The 25,114-nt window shown below is 37.1% G+C and overlaps 1 protein-coding gene across 5 annotated transcripts in view; it reads left to right on the top strand.

Annotated features, from left to right (window-relative positions):
- Positions 1 to 25,114, top strand: part of GIGYF2 (GRB10 interacting GYF protein 2) — a 127,914-nt gene that overhangs the window by 8,034 nt on the left and 94,766 nt on the right. For 4 of the 5 annotated variants that reach the window (XM_036858882.1, XM_036858879.1, XM_036858883.1 and 1 more), the window contains one exon: positions 16,062 to 16,145. In XM_036858882.1, coding sequence (XP_036714777.1) covers positions 16,105 to 16,145 — 41 coding nt within the window. In that variant the 5' untranslated portion in view covers positions 16,062 to 16,104. Of the gene's footprint in view, positions 1 to 509; positions 597 to 16,061; positions 16,146 to 25,114 lie in introns of all 5 variants that reach the window. The other variant, XM_036858881.1, reaches the window with a different exon arrangement.

Consider the following 25,114-nt stretch of genomic DNA (forward strand, 5'->3'; position numbering starts at 1 on the left):
GTTGGAGGATAGTGGAAAAGAGAAGGAGGTTGGAAAAAGGAGAAAAAGGACTTCCACAAAATGAATTCCCCTGAAAATTGCAAGGAAATGGGGGAGAAGAAAAGGTAACCAAGCAGTTTTGAGCACTATGTCAGTATGTAGAGAAAAAGCTTGTGGCTATTGAGCAGAGAAATGCGGGTTTAATTTTCTGTCACTTAACTACCTGTAACTTTAGATAAATAAGTTAACCTCTTGGAGGCTTATTTTCCTTACTGTAAAGTATATCCCATGGTGATTTGGGAATTAAAAGTAAAATGCCCAATACAATGCCTGGCACATAGTAAATAGGCCTTCAATAAATGGTAGCGGTTACGATTGTTATTGCTATGTAAATAGACACATTTTGATTGTAAAATGTCATCTTTATAATTTGAATAGAGGCCTTGGTGAGTTCTGTTTCTAAGTCTTCTGTCTTTTTTTTTTGTTTTGTTTTCAACCCAACAAATATTTGAATACCTGCTTCTTTCCAGGTGCTGGGCTAGCCATAGTGGTGAGCAAAACACCTGTCTTCGTGGGAGTCACAGCCTAGTGGTAGAGGCAGTCAAGAAATCATACAAGTAAATTCCAAAATGTGGGGAGTTTCTCTGTCCTTGGAAAAGATACATTTTTAAAACCCTAGATATTCTTTGAATAAGTGTTACGTTTGGATCTTGGTGTTCTTGTTGTCAGGGATATTTTATGCCTCTTGATATGCTTTCCAGGGTATGTGTGTTTGTTCGTTTTAAGGTAATTTATGTATTTCTTTTATTTGTCATTTTTTCCTCTTTCTCTGAGATAGATGTTCTCAACTTTTTATCTTAAGACTCCTTTACCTTCTTACGAGTTAGAGGACCCCAAAGAGCTTTTGGTTTTTCAGTTATATCTATCTTTATGATATTGAGAAATTTAAAATGATTTATTAATTTATTTAAAAATAGCAATAGTTTCTTTACATGTTAACATAAATATATTTTTAATGAAAAATACCTATTTTCTAAAACATTTCTAAAAAAATTTGCTGAGAAGAGTGACACTGTTTTACCTTTTCACAAATTGCTTTTTATGTCTTGCTTTGTAGAAGGCAGCTGGATTCTCACAGCTGGTTCTGCATTCAGCCCGTTGCTGTTTATTGTATTAGTTGAAGTCTGTGCAGGAGATTTATCCTCACAGAGATGTGTATGTAGCTGGAAAAGGGAGGAATATTTTAAGAGCTTTTTCAGATAATTGCAGATTTTGATATTACACTAAAATTCGACAAGTAGTAGTTTATAAAGGTTAGTCGCAATGTGAAATTATATCAGTGCACTTTTATATTCTATTACATTAAAGTCTATTGGTCTATCTTGTGCATTAAATGGATATTTTATATTATACAGTACCAAAAAAACACATCCATTAATATCAACACCCATCAGAAAAGCCATTACTTATTGGAAAGTATAAGTACTAGAAAAACTCGTCAAGCTCATGGTAATGAATACAAGTTTTCTAAAATTTTAACTTTTGCTTGAAAGCTCAAGTTTTATAATTGGCAACAAGTACTATCAGTTGTTTTCCTTAAAGTGACAGTCTTGTTTCATTCATTTTTGAAAAAAAGGTCTGCTGTATACCCAGGTCTGGATAATTTTATTTGTGTGTCAGCTCTTTCAAGTCAATATGATGTTTCATGAGCAGAAGCAGTTAGTTGAGTTTGTAACTCAAAGCCGTCACATAAATGCTTTTCTTTGAGACTTTGGTATGCAGCTGAAGTGCTTTATGTGTACTTCTCGTTTCATCACATTAAGAATATTAGAAAGCTGTGTACACAGGGACCAAGATTAATAAAAATTAATAGTTTTTACTGCTTTATCAAGGGCATTCTTAAGTAAACCTGGCTTTTTTTCCTCTCTTGTGAATATATGGCACATGGCAGTGAAGACTGCTGTAGTTTGGTGCCATTAATTTGAATGATGCTAAGGTGCCAGCAGTTTTACCCATGATTAGTGCAGTGCCAACATAGTGAAAAATGCAAAGAATATCTTAGTATTAACAGTTCTGCCATCTTGGATATCTTGAAAGTGTTTCGGAGAATTGCTGCTCTGGGGAGTGGAACATTTTTCAGTATTACATTTATATATATTGATATTACGTTGACTTTTTAAAAAGAGTTTTCAAAAAAAAAGTAGTTGTTTGAAATAGAAACTGGAATAAACATATCATTGAGGATTTTTAGATTTCAGTGAGGGTTTTTAATTCTGGGTAGATACAGATTTATTCATAAGTTGCAATCAGTTATAAAATACTCTTCTAAAATGGTCCCATAAAAATAGTCTCCTACACCAGCGCTGTCCCACAGAATTTTCTGCTGTGATGGAAATATTCTATAAATCTGCACTGTCAAATACTGTAGCCACTAGCCACATGTGACCGTGGAGCACTTGACATGTGGTTAGTGTGACTGAGGGAATCGCATTTTTAAAAATGTAAAAAACCTTTACTTTTTTATTACAACTCAAGACCTCTTATTTTTATTTTTAAGAACAGTTTTAGATTCACAGAGAAATTGAGAAGATGGTACAGCGAGCTCCCATGTATACCACACCCAGGTTTTGTACTGTTAACGTCCTACATTACTGTTGTCCATTTGTTACAGTTAGTTAGCCAGTATTGCTTATTAACTAAGTCCATAGTTTATTCAGATTTCCTTAGTTTTCCTGAGTTTATTTTTCTATGTCAGGATCCCATCCAGGACATCACATTACATTTAGTCAGGTGTCCATAGGCTCCTCTTGGCTGTGATAGTTTCTCAGACTTCCCTGTTTTTAACAGTCTTGACAGTTTTGAGGAGTATTGGTTAAGCATTCTGTAGAATGCTTCTCTGTTGGAATTTGTGTGATGTTTTTCTCCTGGTTATGGGTCATGCGTTTTTGGGAGGAAGACCACAGAGGTAAAGTGCCATTTTCATCACATCATATCAAGAGCATATACTGATTTATAACTGTTAATATTAACTGATTATCACTGTTAACATTAACTTTGATACTTGGTTGACTTTCATGCTTTGTCAGGTTTGTCCACTGTAAAGTTACTCTCCTCCCTCCCCCACGAGGAACTAGATTTTAAATTTTAATTAATTTAACTTGATATAGCCACATGTGGTTAATGGGTACTATATAAGATGGCACAGTTCTAGAGAGTGTTTCTCAGTTGTAAATATTATCCAGAACTTTATTTAACATCTATTTTAATAGATTTAAAGAAAGGCAGTTTAACATAAAAGAAATATAAAATGTTAGTCTTGAAATGCATTGCTTTTTGAGGGAGGCAGTCTACTTTTAGTAAGCTTAGTCTTTTTAAAAATTAACTGTCTGAGGTTTAATTTATATACAATAAAATGCCTTCATTTTAAGTATACTTGTATTAAGTGTACATCTTGATGAGTTTTGACAAGTGTATATACTTATGGGACCATAACCACAGTCAAGATAGGTAACATTTTCATCACTGCCAGAACTTTCCTCCTTCTTTTTTGCAGTCATTTCCCCTCTCCCACCACTGATTTGTTTTCTGTGACTGTAGATAATTTTGCCTCCTCTACAATTTTATATAAATGGAATTATTCAGTATGTATTCTTTTTGGGTCTGGCTTCTTTTGCTCAGCGTAATATTTGTGATACATCCATGTTGCTGCATGTGTCAGTAATTAGGTGTTTTTATTGATGAGGATATTCCAAGGTATGGTCATTATAATATGTGTTTATCCATTTATCTTGCTTTGGGGCTGTTAGGAATAAAGCTGACCTTAGTTTCATGGCAATGGGTAGTGATTCAGACTGTCCTGGATTGCAGTGTTTATTTCAACACTGTAAATTAGGAATTTAAATTCTTTTTAGGATGAGGAGAAAAGCCAACAGAGCATCTATAATTTTTTTGAAGATATTCCATGAAAAGGATAATTAACATAGAAATAAATAGTATTTTGCAAAGTTTCATATAAAAATGTGCGATCCAGATAGATGTAGACAATTCTGGCTTCCTGGGGAGGGAGGGGAGTTCTTTGTCAGTTCTTTAAGATAAATGTTTAGTAATAAAGTGAATAATGGAAGCCTAATTTTGTTTCATGAAGTTTTATCATTAGTAGATATGTTAACAGATTGTATTTCAAAAATTATTTTTAAAAGTTTACATGTTTAAAAATGAAGAGATCTGGTATTGTCATATAGATGGGTGCAGAAGGAAAATGTGTTTTCTGCTGTAATAGATGGGAGGAGAATTTCCTTTTATTTTTGTACCTTAAAATTGTTTTTTTAAACCGGGTTAATGTTCAAAAGAAATTAACTTTCTTTGACAGACATTTATGTTTGGGCTGTGAAAGTATTTCAAACAGGGGAGGCAAACGCTTCTTGTGGGTGTTAAGATACACATTGTTATAAGAGTAATTGAAGAATATTACTGCAAATTATGGAAATAGAAAAAAATCATTAATCCCACCTCATGAACATTTCTTTATTTTTATGTTCTCTTTGTCCATTTATGACATATAGTTGGCCCTCTGTATAGACGGGTTCCATATTCTTGGATGTGGAAGGCCGAGTGTAAAGGATTTGAGCATCCCTGGATTTTGGTATCCACAGAGGGTCTTGGAAGCAGTCCCCCTCGGGTACCAAGGGTTGACTGTATGTATAATTATACTCTTGTGTGCAAACATTATTGTACCTGTAGTCTGTTGAGTGAATGTGCTGTTTTTACAAGATTGCTTACAGTCTTATACACTTAATAAGTGATGTGGTATATGTGGTTCCCCTCTCATGGTTGGACCTTTTCTTTTCATTGTTTCACTTAGCATTTTTCTGAAGTTTGAAAAAAGTGCATCTGAGACCTACGTACTTTAGCCTAGTGACTGAGTCTTGGTTCATTTGAATGTGGACTTGTTTATGGTCTTAAAAGAGTCGACAGATTTACAGATTATTTTATCAAGATAGTGGTACAAAAATTTTTTAATGACAGAAATTTAAGTAGGGAGTGAATTTTAATATTTGTTATCAGAAGATTTGCATTTAAAATAGTTTTGCTTCATGTCTATTAAAGTATTTTTAATTGTACTTGTTTTTTTTCCCCCTAGCTAAATCATTTATGGTTTATGTTAACCTTTTTAAAATTGAGGTATAAGATATAGTAAATATGCACAAATCTGAAGTGTATAGTTGGAAAATTCTTTTTTAAAGATTTATTATTTATTTATTTATTTAATTTATTTTTGGCTGCATCAGGTCTTAGTTGCGGTGTGCGGGATCTTCGTTGTGACACGCGGGCTTCTCTCTAGTTGTGGCGTGTGGGTTTTCTCTTCTCTAGTTGTGGCGAGTGGGTTCCAGGGCGTGTGGGCTCTGTAGTTTGCAGTGTGTGAGCTCAGTAGTTGTGGCACGCGGGCTTAGTTGCCCTGCAGCACGTGGGATCTTAGTTCCCTGACCAGGTATCAAACCTGCGTCCCCGCATTGTAAGGCAGATTCTTTACCACAGGACCACCAGGTAAGTCCTCGGAAAATTTCTTACATGTGCATATAGTTCTGTAGTCACCACCTAAATCAAGATAGTGAGCATTTCTAGCACCCCAAAAGATTCCGTCATCTTCTTCCCAGTAAGTAGTCCCTACTTCCATGGTGAGCAGTATTCTGACGTATGTCAAAATAGATTATTTTACCTGTTGAACATTATAGGAGTCATGTAGTATATATTCTTTGGTGACTGGCTTCTTTCGCTGGATACAATGTCTAAGATTCATGCAATATCGTTGCAGTTATCAGTAGTTGGTTCTTTTCTTCTTAGTTGGTGAGTATTTTGTTGTATAAATATACTACAATTAAAAAAAAATTTATTTTGAAATAATTTCAAACTTACAGAAAAGTTGCAAAAAATTACTTAGACTTTCCATATACCCTTCACCCAGTTTGGTCACTAGTTTTTTTTTTTTTTTGGCCACGCGGCATGCTGGATCTTAGTTCCCCGACCAGGGATTGAACCTGTGCCCCCTGCAGTGGAAGCACAGAGGCCTAACCACTGGGCTGCCAGGGAATTCCCTGGTCATCAGTTTTTAACATTTCCTCGTATTTACTTTATCTTTCATTTTTTTCTTTCTCCTTATATGCACATATGTATGTATATAATTTTTAATATAATTTTAAATTTATGTAATTTTTTTCTGTTCCATTTGAGAGTTCTTTACAGACCTCATGCTCCTTTTCCTCTAAATATTTCAGTGTTATCTTGTAAGAATAAGAACATTCTTCTGCATAATCACAGTAAAAATTTCAGAATCATAAAAAAGTAACATTGATACAATACCATTGTCTAATCCATAGCTCCTATTCAAATTATTCTATTTGTCTCTTTAATGTGTCTTATAGCATATTTTTTGCTGGTTCAGGATGGAGTTAAGAATCATACTTGCACTTAGTTTTTATATCTCTGTAGTCTCCCTTAATCTGGGATGGTTCTTCAGCCTTTGTCTTTTATGACATTGGTATTTTTGGTGACTGTGGTTGATTGATTTTATGTCTATCAATTTGGGCTTATCTGATTTTTTTTCAAGGTTAATTTCAGTTTATGCATTATTGTTAGGAATATAACATAAGTGATGCTGTGTCCTTCTAAGTGTATCACATCAGGAAACACATGGTGTCAGTTTGTCTCATTATTAATGATGTTACCTAACTCAGTAACAGCCAGATGGAAGAGATGCGTAGGGCAAGGTATGTGGGAAGGGATGCAGAGCTTCACAGCTCTTTGGTGTGCCATCGTTTCCACACCTTCACCAACCTTGAAGCTCCCCTGTATTTGTTTATTCGTTCATCTGTTGATGGACATTTGTGTTGATAAACATAATAGCCAAATGTCAGGTTTTGGTAGTTATGAATAAAGCTACTATGAATATCCTATACTCTTCTCTTAGTAGAAATTTTCCTTGCATGTATATCTAGCAGTGGATTCTGCGATCGCTGGATAGGTGTATGTTTAGATGTAACAGATTCTGCCAAACTGTTTTTTGAAGTGGTTGAACTAATTTGCAGGAATGGAGTTATTAATTTTGTGTTATCTTTTTGCTGTTGTTGTTGGGGGGGTGTGCTGCACCCCACGGCTTGTGGGATCTTAGTTCCCCGACCAGGGATTGAACCCTCATCCTCAACAGTGAAAGAGCAGGGTCCTGACCCCTGGACTGCCAGGGAATTCCCCAGTTTTGTGTTACCTTAATCCAGATTTGGCTAAGATAAAAATAGCTGTTTGCTGGAATGGGCACAGAACTATTTATTTGGTACATGTGAAGAGTGCTAGAGGAGTAGCTCTTTTTTCTACTTTTGGGAAAATAGAGGTTGCAAAGGTGGAGGCAGATTCAGGTTCCTTGGTGTTCTTTCTGTGTTAGTCTTTTGGCAGACAACATGCATGATACTGGTTGGACTTCATTCCAGGTTTGCCATAGTTTTTTTCTGGGTAATTTTTACATACCCAGGTAAGGGAGATTTGCAGTAGTAGATACTGTTTATAAGAAAGATTCAGGGGGTTTTCAAAGGAGTATGTGTTTTGAATTGTTAGTATAATAGTGGTAGCTAATCAGTATATTAAGACTTCTCCTGGGAAGCAATATCGGGAACACTTTCAGAGTAAAACTTTCATAATTAGCCATTATGCCGGATTTTGATTCTGCTTTGGCTTCTCCTGGCTGTCTTTGTCCAGACAGAACTTACTATGTAGATCCGTAGCTCACTCCTATTGATAGTGATTGCGTGTGCCCAGAAGACATCTGACTCCTCAACACAGTGCCAGGTTGTGTGAGGCCAGGGTCTCCCTTTTCTTTGTTGCAAACCCAGCAGTAAGAAAAGGCTAGGTTGATTTCTTCTCTTTCTTCACCCTTGAACATGTACTCACGTACACACAGAGTGATAGATGAGGTCCCAAAGAGGAGCTGAGGATGTCAGGAAAACTAGAAAAATATACAGGAAAAAAAAGAAAAATAGTTACATACTAGTAATCAGAGATAAAATAATTGCTAGTGAGGAGTGATTTAGCTTAGAGTTTTAAAAAAGTTGACAAAAAGGCCAGATTAAATAAAGTTCATTGTCAGACACAGGATGCATTTTATCGAAGACCAACTTTCTGGTATTTACTGCAGAAGAAATATATTACTTGAATTCACTTATAAGGAATTTTGAATAATGGACAAGGTCTGAAATAGCAGGTATGTAGAAATATTCTCTCAGCTATTTTTAAGTCAACTCTATTTAAAATTTGAGGGTAGACCTTTCTCTGAGGTCCTTATCCTTAGAATTGGAGTAGCCAAAGGAGAGTAGAGGCCGAAGTAGGGAGGTTGAGAGTGTTATTACCTCTCCATGTGTTAAACTATTCAAAGTATGTTTTTCAGTGTTGTTAAGGTAACTGAAGCCCATCTTGCCCTGATAATTTTACCTTCCCTTTATCCCTCTGAGGTCATCAGTACTGTTTCCCTGCACAGTGGCAGGTGAATCAGCAGACAGCATCGGGATCTTCATCCTCTTCCATTCACATGCCTGTTCTGTTTCTTTACTCAGATGACCATTCAGCCTGAAATGCTCCTGTTGTCTCTATGTAATTATTAATATCTCTTTTCGCACAAACATTTTCTGGCTTAGATGATAGATTAGGTATAGTCACTTTAGCCATTGTTCCTCCTCCTTTTTGCAAAATCTCTTTTCCTCTGAAGTTCATGCTGTCTGACAATACAACTATCTGTTCCCCTCGTTATCAGATATAGACCCTGTGGCATCATCCCTCATTTTCTTCTTTATTCTCTCTGCCATTATCCGGAAGTTACTTCAGAGTCCATAGGATGACTGATCCAATCTTCCTAGGCTCCTGGTTCCTTGACTTACCGCCATCTCTAATTTGTCTAGTGCTTTCATTTTTATTCCTACTATACTTGCTTTTTGACATTACCAACATCTCAAATTTGTAAACTGTCTTCTGTTTTTACTTCCTTCCTCACTGTGCTTCAGTCACACTTCTGCCAGCATCCTCCACTTTGCCCTCTTTTTCTTCCGTTTACTGTGTTAACAAAATCCTAACCCGGGTTCAGTCCTGTTGTCAGCTCTCTCTGCCCTCTACCCAGGCTGCAAAGCTGGAGAAAGAAGCCCACAACCATGCAGATAGGTGCCATCTCCATCTTGATTGGGCCTTCAGAACTAGTGTAGCTAGCTGCAGTGTGGTCCTGGATTAGATCCTGGAACAGAACAAGGGCATTGTTGGAAAAACTGGTTAAATCCGAGTTTAGTTACTAGTGGTGTACCAATGTTGGTGTCTTAGTTTTGACAAATGTACTGTGGTAAATGTAAGTTGTTTATATTGGGGAAACTGAGGGAACTTTCTGTAATGTCTTTGTAACATTTCTGTAAATCAATAATTATTCCTAAATAAAGTTGATTTTTTTTAATAAACAATACTATTGTAGATCACAGCAGCTAACTTTTCTTCATTCTTCTCAAACCTTACCCTGTCGTCTGCTCTGTCATTTGCCTACTTATCTGAGAAAATTGAGGCCGTCAATGTGAATTCCCCACAGCTTACTATTCCTCCCCACCTCCCCAAAGAAAACCCCACAAAAATAAATTTGCACGTATCTTAAGTCATTTGGACATACTTTGCTCTTGTCACAAGTGGATAGGCATAGTTTTTCTTTCTATTTGTTCTCTGAAGCCCCATCCACCCTGCCTTCTCAGAGCTTCATTTCTATCATATTTTTGCTAAATTGTTTCTTTACTTTTTAATTCTATTAGTACTTTTCCATTAGGATATTTTTGTCTAAAATAAAAGGGGAAATTTTCTTTCTACTCTGCTTCATTTCTTTTCACCTTTTCGCAGCTAAGATTCTAGAAAAAGTTGACTGCATTTGTAGTCTTCCTTTCCTCACGTCCCAACCACTGAAATCTGGCTCTAGCCAGTCCCTCACCACACTTCTATAACTGTACTCTTCAAGTCACCAATGACTTCACTGTGGGAGTTAATGAAGATTTTTCAGTCTTTCTCTTTTTTGACTTCAATATTTGAAACTTCTGAATTTGTCCATTTTTTTTCTTTGCCAGTGCTATCTTTGTTAACACAAATTAGTAACTTACTAGGAAAAGAATTACTCATAATTCCACCATTAAGAATATGAACATCTGTGGGCATATCTGTATGTACCCACTAAGAATGTATTTTAAAATGTGTTTAATATAATTATATTCTCTGTATTCTATAACCTGTCTTGAACACTTAACATACTGTTGACAGTTTTTCATGTCAGTGAATATACTTATTATCATTAGTGCTCTCTCTTCTCTACTGGTATGTAGATCCATACAATCTGTTGGATTTCTAACACCCCTCCTTTCTCTTTAGCTCTTACTGATTCATTCTCTTCCTGGCATCCTGAATGATCTTTCTACAGTGCAGGTTTCATCCTGGACACTTTCTTGCATAAATCTTTTCATAGCCTTTCACTACTCTTGAGATATAAAATACAAAGACTTCTGTGATATGACCATTGCTTTACCAAACTTCACTTTAGTTTTTAGCCTTATTGAGCAAATGGATAATCTCCCCAAAAAGAACCTAGCTCTTTCTCCTTTCTGCTTCAGATAAAGTGAATGTGGAGAAAGCTAGAGTCAATGAATTTGATTTTAGGTGAAAGGTTAGGGCTAGAGATACCTGACTACATGGTCTTTTTTTTCTTCCCGTATCCTCCTGCACGGTGTTTGCTGAGGCTTTGTTCTTGTCTCTTGAGCTTGTCCCTTCTTGATTCCTGCTTTGGGATAGTTTCATTCAATTTTTGGTTTCAATTCTGTAGATTTACTTCCAAATCTATGTCTCTTATCCTGACTCTACACTGGAGTTCAAGGTGTATGTATATTATGGTCTTTTGGATGGCTCCTCAGGCACCTCACATTCATTTTGTCCAAAATGGTGTGTCCTTCCTCCCAAATTTGATTCTTTTCCATCTTCTCTTTCCTTTAAAGCTTTTCTATACAGATTCAAAAAGTACCCCACCGCCAGTATTGCGTGCTATAGATTCCATTCCATTTCTGCATCCTTTGTTTAGATTTTCCTTCTTCTACTTTGGGAAATATTTTATGGAGTGTTTATTTGAATGGATCTTTGGTTTTGTATAAGCCACTGTAAAGGAGGGAGGGTGGGCCTTCTGGGGTAAGGGAATGGCATGAGCCAGAACCACAGAAGAAGAATGCAGTAGAGAAGTAGAAAGTTATCATTTGGCTTTGAGTTTGGAGGTGAAACAGTGGGAGATTGAGTTGAGAAGGTGCAGATTGTCAGATTGATGGGAAGCTGAAAATACGAGGATTTTTGACCATGCACACAGTAGGTTTAGTGACTGTTATAAAGAAGGGTAGGCATGACCAGAGCAGTGCTTTAGAAAGATTGATCTTATTGGATGTAATTAGAGGCTGAGTCAGGGAAGCAGGTTAGAATTTTATTGTAATAATCCAGACATGAGTTAACAGATGTTTGGCTATAATGAAAGGAGAATGCAGAAGGAATCTTGAAGGAGGAATTGACCAAATTTCAGGCAAGATGATTAGATAAGAGGGATAGAGAAGAGGAATGAATTTCTGATGACTAGGCTTTTGAGCCTGGCTGACCAGTGGATGGTGAAAACAGTGGTACCTTGATCAGTTGTTGTTAGATGGCTATCTGGGAGGAGCAGGCTGCTGGAAAGCCACATAGGTCATGGGAGAAAAAAGTCAAATATGTAATTCACAGCAGGGGTGGGGGACAGTTCAGAAATTTGTGGAAGAATTTTTGGTTGCTCTTGCTATGACAGCACCTCCACTGTATGTTCTATGTTAGATCCCCCACGATTCAGCAGGCAGAGTTCTACCCGAAGTGTTGGTAGAGAACACCATTGTAAGTAAGACTCAAGACAGTATCTACACAGAATTTATAGTTAAATAAACCATGGGTACACTGAGGGAAGTTAGTAAAGGAGAGAAGCTTTTGGGGAATGGTGACTAAATAGGAAGGAAGTGAAGATAGGAAAAATATATCAGTATATTGCTGGTCGTGGAGGAAAAGGAAGGAAATAGTTTCAAGAAAAGGCAGTCTAAAGAGGCAGAAGAGCATGGTGGGAGCACAGCCTCCAGAGTCTGGCTTAAATCCTGATTTGCTATAAAAATTCAGAGCTGTTTTCTAATTGGTCACAAGTCTACTGGGGGTTTGAGTTGACAACATTTAGCTTGGTGGGGTTTAAATGACGGCAAAGCCTATGCTCATTTCGATACCTCACTGCATCCTTAGAAAGGGCAATTGAGAAATAAGTCCCACTTTCCATTCCAAATAATTTATAATTCAAAGACATCGTGTAAGACAATCCCTCCAGTACATATAAATAAATACATTAGAACTGGGTTCATTTAAATTGATTTGGAAGGAGCAATCTGGGGTGGGGAGTTCAGGATTAGAAGTTACAGTACTTCAAATGTTTAGATTTCTTCAGTCATAACTCATAGATTTCCTGCTTTAATTCATAAAGGAGAATGAGCAGAACACCATTCTGAGTAACGTAGGTCTCTTTAGTTGATAATTAAATTGCTTGGATTATTATTCTAGGTTTTTAAGAGTTCTCCAGAAAACTCTTACCATAGGAAGTAGTAAATGGTGGTCAGGCTCCCAGCTCAAGGCATTAAAAAACTTCTGAGCTTTTAATGTTTTTGCTGTATGGTATTTTGTCTCTACATAAAGGTTTATAGGTGGAATGAGTGATAAAGATTTCCTTGCTCGATGTTCTTCAGGTGCTGCCTGCATCCAGGGCTTCTGTAACTCAAGACCACTGCCTGCACAACACAACTCTAGGGGCTCCATTTGCATCCTTTGTGGTAATGGCGCCCGTGGAGTTTGTATTTCCACGACCTGTGTAGCCTTGTAGTAACTTAAAGGGGAAAAGAATATTAAATCTCTAAGAATGATTTTAGTATTTTCACAAATATCACAAATAATTCAGTTTTTAATTGAGATTCACTTGCTTTATAAATTCAGTCTGGTTCAAATCTGGACCTGCTTTATTAATTCAGAGCTGTTTTCCAGTGGTCAAAGTCCAAAGTCCATAGGGGTTTGAATATAAAACATTTGGCTATGTGGAGTTTAAAATGGTGGTAAAAACACTCCTTCAAGATATTTTGTGTTACAATAAAATTTTATAGTTGTAGTCTCTACAGCTCTGTTTGTTAGCCAAGTAGGTCCACGTACTTTTTTAAAGCACACTGAATTGATTTATGCTAAATAAGTTTACACAGCTGATTTGTAAGCAGGATACTTGTCCTAATCTACAGTGGGCACCTTACCTGACTTATCATCACTACCTTGACAAGTGATTTCATTTGGGATGTACCATAATTTAATTGAATCTAACATGCATCAGTTGTGAGATTCTTCGTTTTATATATTACTAAGAAAGAAATCATACTGCCAAGTAAACGCTGGCACAGTTTTTTAATTACTTAGACTTTTTATTTTACATTTTGAAAAAGAATTCTTTTAAACTTATTTAGCAAATAAGGCTAATGGATTTTTATTATATAGTATATATTTTGTGCATATATAAAAAGGAAAATAGAAGTGAAATAAATTGGTTAAGATATTCTTCAGCTTTCTACACATTAAGTCTGACTCTTCTAAATTGTGAAAAACTTAGGATTGTAGAAGTCTCCTTCTTCCCTCTCCCCACCCGTGTAGTGTCATGTCATTAAGGGTGTTGGCGATGAAGCATTTCTTAAGAGAGTGCTCCATTATTCTCTCATTGATTTAAAATTCAGTGATTTGGTGCTTGTGAAGTTCTTAAAAGTAGTCTAAGCTGTTTAATTTTTCCTCCTTTAAATACATCAGGGCTGCTGCATGTGGCCACATGGATTGTGCAGTGTCAAGTCTCACTAGCAAACCACAACAAGCTTATCTTCATGTGGTTTTTTTTCCCTTTCTCAGGTTCTGCAAAGCACTTGCAATCATTCCTCCAGTGATGAAGAGTTACTTCACTAATATCCTATTGCTGTATTTGCTTTCTTTTCCATTACACAGTATGTTTCAATTTAGAATCATAGCATGATCTTTTTGAAGGTGTTTTAAGCAGCACTTAAAATCGGGTACTAGGAACAACACAATTGAAAGGATGACGATAAGGAGCGGCTCTGACCAAGTTTTACCCTTGTGCAGACGATGACAGCTGTGACACAGCTTCCGTTGTGGGCCAGTAGCAGTTGTAGCATGGCACTGATTAAGATGCATTCCAGTTTCAGAGAGTTTAAAGTGGAAAAACCATATGCCTTATGTTTTTTTGGAATTATCAGTATGAGGTGGGGAGGGCACTAAGTTGATCTCAGCTTGGGTCTGGTGTGCACACTTGTCTGGCCAGGCAAAAGGTAATCAGGGTTAAGTAAGAACATGGGAATCTCCTTGGAAGCCACATGGTTGACATGGGGCCAGAAATACTTTCCAGGAAGAGGGCAGATAAATAGCTGATTATGGATGTTAGCACATTTTTACTTTGCCGTTTCTGTGTTTTAGACCAATTTCTAGTTTATTGTTTTTAGATCTTTTAAACAGCAACAATCAGGGTGATGTGATACATCTTGGACATATTTACAGTATGTTACAATGTTTACAGTATTTTGTTTTCTAAACTCTCATATCCTTTTTTTTTTTTTTTTAATTTATTATTTATTTATTATTTATTTTTGGCTGTGTTGGGTCTTCGTTTCTGTGCGAGGGCTTTCTCTAGTTGCGGCAAGCGGGGGCCACTCCTCATCGCGATGCGCGGGCCTCTCACTATCGCGGCCTCTCTTGTTGCAGAGCAGAGGCTCCAGACGCGCAGGCTCAGTAGTTGTAGCTCACGGGCCCAGTCGCTCCGCGGCATGTGGGATCTTCCCAGACCAGGGCTCGAACCCGTGTCCCCTGCATTTGCAGGCAGATTCTCAACCTCTGCGTCACCAGGGAAGCCCTCTCATATCCTTTTTCTTCAGCTTTATTGAGATATAATTGACATAACATTGTGTTGGTTTAAGGTGTCAGATGTGTTGATTTGATACATTTACATATTGCAAAATGATTACCACCATAGCATTAGCTAGCACCTCCATCCTATCACATAATTACCATTTCTTTTTTTTGTGAAAAAGAAACTCTGTTTAGCAACTTAGCAACTTTCAGGTATATAATACAGTATTATTAGCAACTTTCAGGTATACAATACAGTATTATTAGCTATAATCACCATACTGTACATTAGATTCCCCAGAACTTGTTAATCTTATAACTGGAGTTTGTACCTTTGACCAATATCTCCCCATTTCCCCCACCCCCCGCCCCTGGTAACCACCACTCTGCTCTCTGTTTCTATGAGTTTGGCTTTTTAAAGATTCCAAATATAAGTAATAAACAGTATTTGTCTTTCCCTGTCTGACTTACTTCACTTTAAGATCTGATATCTTGAAATTGCTCTTGAAGGATCACTCATGAAATTGGTTAGCTTATTATTTTAACTTGATGGTCCAAGGTAACTTTTAAAGAATCACTAGAGTGTAAAGGGCTAAGCAGACAGTGGGGAGAGGAGAGTTGTGGCGGAAGCTGTGAGATAGGTAAGGAGAATCTTTGATACACCTCATGGTGATGGGAGAGCCATTGCAAGGGAGTAATACAAATTAAAATGTAAATCTGTTACCCTTCATTCCCTCCCCATTGCTCGAAGGCTAAAAAAGGAGATCCTTAATTTGGTCCCCAGTGCCCTGCATGGTCTTCTACCACCTGTCTCACCAGCATCATCTTGTACCATGCCTCCTTTCCCCACATAAACATAAAAAGATGGTGAATTGGAATGTAAAGGTGGAATTATTCATTTTTACTTTGCCTGCTATATTGTTATAAATAGGGATTAAAAGACCTCATTCTGGTGACTGGTTGAGAGGAGCACAAGCAAAACACACTCCCTAACTATACTTTCTGGGCTGGAATTCTGCATTTAATCGTGACCAACTGTATGGAGATATTTTTCTCTTTAACAGGTTTCTCCTCATATAAAAATCTATTGTAAACATACGGAAAAGAATGGCAGCGGAAACGCAGACGCTGAACTTCGGGCCTGAATGGTGAGTTTTCAAAATCTCACCCTGTTCGATATTGGATGACTAGTACAGTAGTAAGGTATTTGTGCAGGTGTTGGGGGGTTTATAAAATGTGCATGTTTTTGAGACTTTGCTTTATGTGCCTGCTTGAAAACAATATAGCTAGTCTAGGAATAAGTTATATTTGGTTAGTGACTGCATTTATACTTTATTAAAAAATCTTTCTGTTTTGGTTGTGGAATGATAATGGATTTAAAACTCCTCAGAGTCCCACCACCCTAGTAAATTATTTAGTTTGTGCTTGAGCCCTTATCTAGGTGCATATATAATTTTATATAATTGTAACATTTTTATGTGTGTATGCTTTCTGCTACAGTGTTTGTGAGTGCTATTCATAGACCCATTTGAAAAAATAGTTTTTATTGAATTATTATTTGAGTTTTATTTTATTGATGGGCTAGGCAGGTGATCCAGAATTACACTGGCTATTAACATCCCATTTAGAATCGGGTTAGCATTTGCCATAATAACAATTAATTGACCTTTGAGTCTCTTACAGATGTGTTTGGACCCCGAATATGGAATTCTCATGGAATTTTGAGATCCATCACCTTGTAGTGTGACTTTTCCCCCCTCTTCTTCCTTTCCCCCCAAAGTTGGTGATTGAAGATCCTCTCATCAGTGGCGTGAATAATGATAGTTGCTTTTTCCATTCAAACATTGAACCAGAGGCAGTATATAAAATAGATAAATTGGAATAGTCTCTTAAATATTATTGATTGTTTAGGTGGTGGTGGTTTGATAAATGATCAGACTTCCTGTAGTAACTCCCTACTTACCTTGTTATGTGCATTTCTTTTTATGTGTATTTCCTAAGTTTTCCTGGCCCTTATAGCTAGCATTTGGAGACTGAGGAGAAATCACTATTTGAAATTCTAAGAACTGATGCAACTTATATACTTTGGGAGTTTATTTTGGAAATGTTGACCTAAATAATTCTGCGCCTTTTTTAGTTCTTATTATTACTTCTAGAAAAATTAGAAATTACAAGTAATCCAGAAGAAGATATAATCACCATAATTTCACTGTCCATGGTAACCACTGTAAATAGGTTGGTGTATCTTTCTAGGTAGTTTTGTGTATGCTTATTTGTGTAAATGTACATTTATTTTCACAAAAATGGGATCATACTGTACATTCAGTTTTGTAACCTGTATTTAAAAAAAAACCACATCAGAAATACCTTTTTTTATCAATAAATATTTCCTATTATCTTAAATGGTTGCATTGTATGGATGTACCATCATTTATTTAACTAGTCTTCTAGATGTAGTACATACAGGCTGTTCTCAGTTTTTCATTATTATAAAAATATTTTTGATGAACGTTCTTATAGCTAAAACTTTATTCACATCTTACCAGGTGGCTTTAAATTCGTATAGCCCACTTTGTAAGCCATTTTGTGTGCAGCTTTTCTGCCTTCATCTAGATTTTCTAACTGCTTCTCTTTTGTATTTACACACTCTCTTGTATCTTTCTTTGTAAAAACATGATTAAAATTGTCAGCTAATTTAAGGTAGTTTTTTTTTTTTTTTTCTTCCACTATCTCTCTATTAAGAAATAACAAAGAGAGACAGTACCAGGAATTTACCTAAAACAAAAGGAAAAAAACGCACTCCTGGTGATGTTTTAGAGTCATTACACATTTAACTTCATGCTGAATGGGTTGACAAACTATGGCCATGGGACTGTAAAGTTTTGTTGAAACACAGCCACGCTCATTTGTTTCCATAGTATCTGGCTGCTTTCACACTGGTGGCAAGGTTGAGTAGTTACAACAGAGGCCATCTGGCTCAAAAAGCTTAAATATTTACTCTCTGGCCATTTACAAAAAACAGTTTGCTGGCCCCTGTCCTAAACCATGGGTTCCCAAAGGCATTTCAGTGAGCCATTGACCCAGTCTATCAGTAGGGTCTTACACATCCTTTTCATCGGTACTCTGAAGTTTTGTTTGATGGTGTTTTGTTTGATCAGCCCAGTGTTTTACACGAAATTTGAATTGACGTCGCTTTAGCAGAGGAAAGTTACCAGTCCCATGCTTAAGCAGTAGCTTTAGCTAACTGTTACCTCTGTTACCCTGCAGGCATTAGAATTTAGGAGCCTTCCCTTAGTCATCTGAAATGCTGATAAACTGAGGAGCAAAGGTCTAAGTAGGCACACTGCCTTCTTTGCACCATCTATCAAAATTTCTTCTGGCAAAGGGAATATATGAGACCTTGAAGTAACTCAGATAACCCTGATCTAGAAAGCTGCAGTATGAATAGAGACTACCGCTGTGTTTTTTCTGCATGTAACATTACATTCATTGTGAAACTTGAGGTAAGGAGCTGTGTCCAGAATAACTTGAGAATCAGAGTTTAGAGTCATTACACTGAATCTGTGTGTAACTGAACCATACAGAAACATTTAGTGATACTGTATTCTTTCTACTAAGGTCATCATTTTTATAATGATGTAAAACATAATGTTCGGTAAGAGATGTATAAAAGGAAGAGGTTTATTTGACAGTAGTGAGGATGGGAGAGCATTGGAAATTGTGCTAGGGACAGACCATGAATGACCATAAGCATGGACTTTTTACGGTAGGTCTGGAAGAATCATTAGGTCTTAGCTTATCTTTATATTTAGGATAAAGAAATGTACTACATAATTACCAAAGCAGTTTTTTTTTTTTTTTTTAATTAATTAATTATTTATTTATTTATTTTTGGCTGTGTTGGGTCTTCGTTTCTGTGCGAGGGCTTTGTCCAGTTGCGGCAAGCGGGGGCCACTCTTCATCGCGGTGCGCGGGCCTCTCACTATCGCGGCCTCTCTTGTTGCGGAGCACAGGCTCCAGACGCGCAGGCTCAGTAGCTGTGGCTCACGGGCCCAGCTGCTCTGCGGCATGTGGGATCTTCCCAGACCAGGGCTCGAACCCGTGTCCCCTGCACTTGCAGGCAGATTCTCAACCACTGCGCCACCAGGGAAGCCCCCCAAAGCAGTTTTTAAAAGAGTGAGATAGATTTAATGGAGGAGTAAATCATTTTTTAGGTATAAAACAAGAGTCACTTTAAATCTTTACTCAAATATTACCACCTTAGATGTTTTCTGACCACCTGTATAACAACTCCCCTTACTCCCTACCTCCCTTTCCCTGTTTAATTTTTTTCTTCATGGTCTATATCAAAATATAACATGCCAAATATTTTACTTATTTTCTTTATTATTTATATCCCATCCTCCAACCCCCACTAGACTGTGCGCTCCTTCGAGGGCAAGTACTTTGGTCTCGATTTTTGTACTGTTTGTTCATTGCTGTATCTCCAGTGCCTGGCACATAGTAGGTACTCAATAAATAAATATTTGTTAAATGAATGAGTGAATTGTTGGAAAGTAAAGTTGTTTTTAATACTTTGCTATTGTCAATATGTATACACATCCTTGAACAGTTCTTTTTGTGTTGCTGATTATTTCCTTTGGAGTAATATCTTGGAAGTGGAATTATTAAATCAAAAGTTTAATTTTTAAGGCTTTGGATGATATATGGACAGACTGACCACAAGAAGGATTGTATGAATTTAATTCCCATCCCCTGCCTGTTTACTTCACCCTTGACAGAACACATAGTACTACCTTGAAGAAAAAATTTTTTTAGTTCTAAATCTGGTAGATTTAGGATTTTAAATAATTTTTTTGTTGTTAGTCCCAGTAGTAAAATAATTCACGCTCATTCCATAAAACCTTGGAGGAAGCAGTAGTACAAAAGGAGAAAGAAAAGATCTAAGTTACCCTTAATCATGCCACCCAAAGGACCATTGTTAATATTTTGGTTTATATCCTCCTGTTCTTTCTTGTTTGCAAATAATTGTATACTTCAAGACATTTTTAAAAAGCAAAACAAATTCATTGTAACTTGCTTTATTTGGGGATTTTTATTTATTTATTATTTTTATTTTGAGCATTCAAAATCTACTTACATAAGTCTGGATAATAAAGGAATTTATTATAGCGGAATGAATAATTGCAGACAGTTACCTGGCTTTATGGGGAAGGAGCCAAGGAACCTCATTTGGGGTTTCTTCTGTCTCATCTCCATGGCCTTAAGGAGGTTTCCCCAGGTCTTTCCTTGCGAAAATGAATGAGGCACTTTTGTTTTTCCCAAAGCACTTTGTTTAGACCTATGTTAAAGTAGTTATGACCTTGTACTGTCTCTTTATATGTGTTTACCTTACTCAGAAAAGAACTAATTCCATTAAGAAAGGCACTGTATTTCTCAGTTTTGGTAAGCCCATTGTTTAGCTAGTGTAGGTACTTAGTAAATAAATGTTGAATGATTCAAGTCTTAGGGTGGGGGACATGGGGGCAAGAGAATTCAAACCTGAGATTGCTAGGTTACTATTCATGATCTTTGTGGAATTGTGGAGAAAATGAGATGTTCTAGAGGATGGAATGCATTAATAGTCCCAGTTTTCAAAAAGAGTAAAAGATAACTGCCATCTGAAGGAATGGTAAATTAGATGTTATCCTAGGGTGTATTTTAGAAGAGAATATTAAAAGTTGTTTAGAAAACATTTTATCAAGTGCCTCATATGTTTTATGTCTTGGGTTAGGTGCTGAGGCAACAAGGATAAAGGACATGGTACCTACTTTTGAATTATTTAGTGGGGAAGCTGACACTAAATAATTTCACAGTAATGTCAGTGCTGTAAAGGGAGTATAATGCCAGTACAGGATCTTCAGCTGCTCATTTGATGCCTGTAGGCATCTCATCCTTCATAGTTTTCCAAAACTGAGCTTATGAATTTTGCCCTTTTAAATTTCTTCTTTTATTTCATCTTAATACCACAGTGTGCCCTTTTCCTCAAGCCAGAAATCTTGGAGTTATCCTGGATATTTTCTTTTACTTCTGTATCCCTACGTCTGTTCCACCACAATGTTGTGTCAATTCTACCTCCAAAATATCTCTTGAATCCATTCATTTCTCTCCATCTTCATTGCCTCCACCCTAGTGTAAGCCACCGTCATCTCTGACATAAACTATAAGGAGTGGCCTTCTGATGTTTCCTGGCTTCCATTCTTTCTTCTGATTGCTCTCCCCACTGCAGCCAAAGTAATCTTAAAATGTAAATTGGATCAAGTTTTCTCCAGAATCCTTCACTAGCTCTCTATCTGTATGACTGTTTATTAGCTTTTTTTCCCACTAGTCAATTAGTTCCATGAACATTGGGCAGGTACTTGTGTGTAGATTTCTCTCTCCTTTCCCTCCTACCACTCTCTTTCCAACCCCCATCCTCCTCATTGTCTCTGTTCTTTTCCTTTCCTCCTTTCCACTTAACCTCTCTGCTTCCAGGCAGTCCCCACCACACCCCAGGTGAAAAAATATTAGATGGGAAAAAATATTCCAGATAGAAAGGGCATGTGTAAAGACAAGGGGACAGGAAAGTGTAGGTTTAAGAGGGGAATTCCAAGACGTTTGCCTTTACTGTAATGTGAAGTGTGGGAGAGAAGAGCTTGCAGGTAGCCCTTTTATGTTAAGAAGCTTTTATTTGATCATTGTGTGCCAGTGAAGAATTGTTGAGCAGGGAGTGTTTTATTCAGATTTGCACTTGAGAGAAATAACTGGTTGTAGTGTGGAGGATGGACTATGCCTAATTAAATTGTTCAGGATGCCGTTGCCGCAGTCGAGGTAAGAAATAAAAGTGTGAACAGTAATGTGTGAACAATAATAGGTTATTTGATCAGGGGATGGTTTGAGAGATACAGGATTTTAAACTGGTGGGACGTTGTAATTGGTTATGGGAGATGGATAGAAGGTGAGGAGTAAAGGATGATTTCCAGACTCAATCCAGTGTCTGAGTAGATGGTGGTATCCTTACTTGCCTTTGGGAATACAGGTGATGAAGGAGGTTGGGATGAATAAACTGATGAGTAGGGTTTTGGATATGATAAACTTGAAGGGCTGTGAGTGGTTGAATAAGAAAACCCTACTCTCTAGGGAAGAGTTCAGAGCTGGAATTGAGAACTGTGAACTTACACAGAAGTGCTTTTTGATTCGTATGTCTTCACACATCTACACTGAAATTCTAAATTACTTTTTTAAGCTGAAGTTTGGATTTTGGGCAACAGTTAACAAGTGAGGATTGTGGAGTATCGGGGGGTTTTAGACAGCCCTGCTGCTGCTACCTATCACTTACTACTAGTACTACTAGGAGTAGCACTGGGCCTCCTGTGTTAAACAGATCTCCATATGGCTGGGAAGATGAAGATGATAAGGACAGAAAAATTTCACTTGGGCCTAGTGTTGAGGTTATTGAACTTTCTAGAGCAGTGGAGTGGTAGGGGAGAAGCCAGGTTGCGCTGGGTTTTGAAGTGATTGGGAAGTGAGAATGTGGAGATGTCTCTGAAATGAAGAGGAAAGATAACCATTGCTGCATAGGTAGAGGGGGATGCTGCATTAGAGGAGTTTTAAACAAATCACTATTAGATATATTTATATTTAGAGATGAGGGGAAAGCCAATAGGGAAGGGTTGAATTTCTAAAAGGGGGTTGTATGGAGCAAGATCCTAGAGGAGTTAAAGATCACTGGTGGATTTTTAGGGAAAGACATTATCCAAATATGTTTTAGCTTTTCCAGATATCTGTAGGCGAAGGAAGACTTGGGATAGGATTTGTTAATTATTTAGTATAGCACAGCCATTATCCTGATTCAGGATACCATCTTCTCCTAGTTTGAATTACTCTCAGCCTGCCTTGGTCTGCTCTCTTCACAGTAGCTAGAGGAATCTCTTGAGTCTGCATTCTGGTCGTGTTACTTTAGGTCTGGTGCCTATAAGAAGTGTTCAGTTCACAGGCATGGAAAGCCCGTGGGGTTTGTGGGTGGATTTGAAACCTTGTGAGGAGCAGATGAAATTAGGGATGTTGGGCAGTGAGAGGGAAAGTCTCTGGTGAGATGAAATAACTGCAAATACTGGGATGATATTCACTTGGAAGAGCGCTTAGATGTGCCCTCTAGTGGTAGAAACTCTTGGGGAGCATATTGACTCAGTATAAGAAAGATATTTTAAAATAATTCCTAATTATATATATGTATATATATTTAAAAATTAATTTTTGGCAGAATAAACCTTGGCTATTTTAAATAAAAATTTGGAAAGATTTTGCTCTTTTTAGTCATAAAAACCTAGCTTTGGACTCTTTGTTCTGCTGGCGGTGATTGTGGGCAAATTGCTTAACTCCTTGGCTTCATTTTTCTCATCGTTATATTGGGGTTGTTGTGGAACTTAAATGAGGTAATGTATGTGTAACGTTCCCAGCTTCAGTTCTTAGTGGATATTAATTCCACTTTTTCAGGAAAGAGCTCAAATGTACATGAATTTGATGCAAACCACTGTACCGGAAGGTCCTTCAGCAGTGGTTGGATCACTCCTTCGTGGGCATGTTGTTTTCTTACTGGTTTGTTTAACCTGTCTTGTAGGAGTTGGACTCAATGACCTCTGAGTCCAAGAATAATTGGAAAGAAAACAAAAGACCAACCCAGTAGCAGTGAACACTGCTAGCACCCAGATTGTGTCTTAATATATATATTACTAAAGAGGATCAGGCTCCCTGGTGAAATGGTTGATTCTAAGTCTGAGGCAAGAAATAAGCTGATTTTGGAACATTTGACCTACCAGATAGAAAAGAAGCTGTTAAAGACTACTAGGGTTGGGTCAGAAGGACTTGGGAGCCAACCTGAAGCCTCTCCCACTGGGCAAAGATGAGATAGTTTGAGTATGGCTAAGAATAATTGCAGTGAACTGAAATACATTAATAAAAAATAATTTGTTACTATTGGAGGATGTTAGTGAACCAAGTCATTATTTTGAAAATTAATAAGTGAAAAGAAAGAATGAAGGCTTTTTCCTTCCTTTCTTACATGAACTATATCCTATTAGGTAATACCAAATAGTGTAAGAGGGAAGTTTCTCTTTGTAGAACTGTTCAAGCTAGCAAATAAAGAAGAAATGATAAAGTCACTTTGCAACCTTAGTGAACTTAAGGATCTAAGCTTTGGTCGTCAGGGACTGCTTAGCCTCGCAAAACCAACCAGGCAGTATGTGCCTCCTGATGGAATAACACAGCACCACATGGAAGTAGTCTTGCCAGGTCTGGTCAGGACTGTGCATCCAGTCACCAATTTACATGAAATGCAGAGAACAGAGAAACATGTTAAACTATATCACAGGGATAAAATCAGCAAAATTGAGACTTAAAAGAAAAATCCTTATCTTTTAGAGAGAACATTCTGAAATATTTACAGATGAGATAACTTTTCTTCAAAAGATTTTCTCAAAACTTGAAAATAATTTCCTTCAAAAATCTTGAAAGCCAAAGATTTCCTTCAAAATAGTATTAAAGGATGGTGAGATGGTGCTGCAGAAGGAGCCTTATGGATTGGGGACTGGGTGATGGGTACATGGCAGTTTGTTATATTCTTCTTGGTACTTTTATATATGTTCAAAATTGTCCATAATGAAACATTAAAAAATAAGTGGAAAGAGAAGATAGAAACATTGACGTAAAAAACAAAACCCTAGAGTCTCACTTTACTAATGCATACTCCTTTTTTTTTTGGTATTGCTTTCTACATGTAAGCACGTTTTATATATTTACTATGTACATACTGTTTTTTTCTGCCATTTTTGAATAATGTGCAAGTATTTACTATGCTTGGCCTTCACACTTTTTAATGTATAATTTGTAGACCATTCCCCCTTCCCCTTTTTTGTCAATAAAGCTTAGCAATTTGGGGGATATATTTTAATGCTTCTGTTGAATTTTCCTTTGTGCTAAACTACTGCATTGCAGTACCGTGGTCTCTTTTACCCTTGTTATCTATTACTTTATAGAACTTAGGGCCACTCCCAGATAATCAGCTACTCCTGATGGTAGTTTTCCCGCTTGCTATTTGACG

The sequence above is a fragment of the Balaenoptera musculus genome, chromosome 7, assembly GCF_009873245.2.
Source record: "Balaenoptera musculus isolate JJ_BM4_2016_0621 chromosome 7, mBalMus1.pri.v3, whole genome shotgun sequence".
Classification (NCBI taxonomy): Eukaryota; Metazoa; Chordata; class Mammalia; order Artiodactyla; family Balaenopteridae; genus Balaenoptera; species Balaenoptera musculus.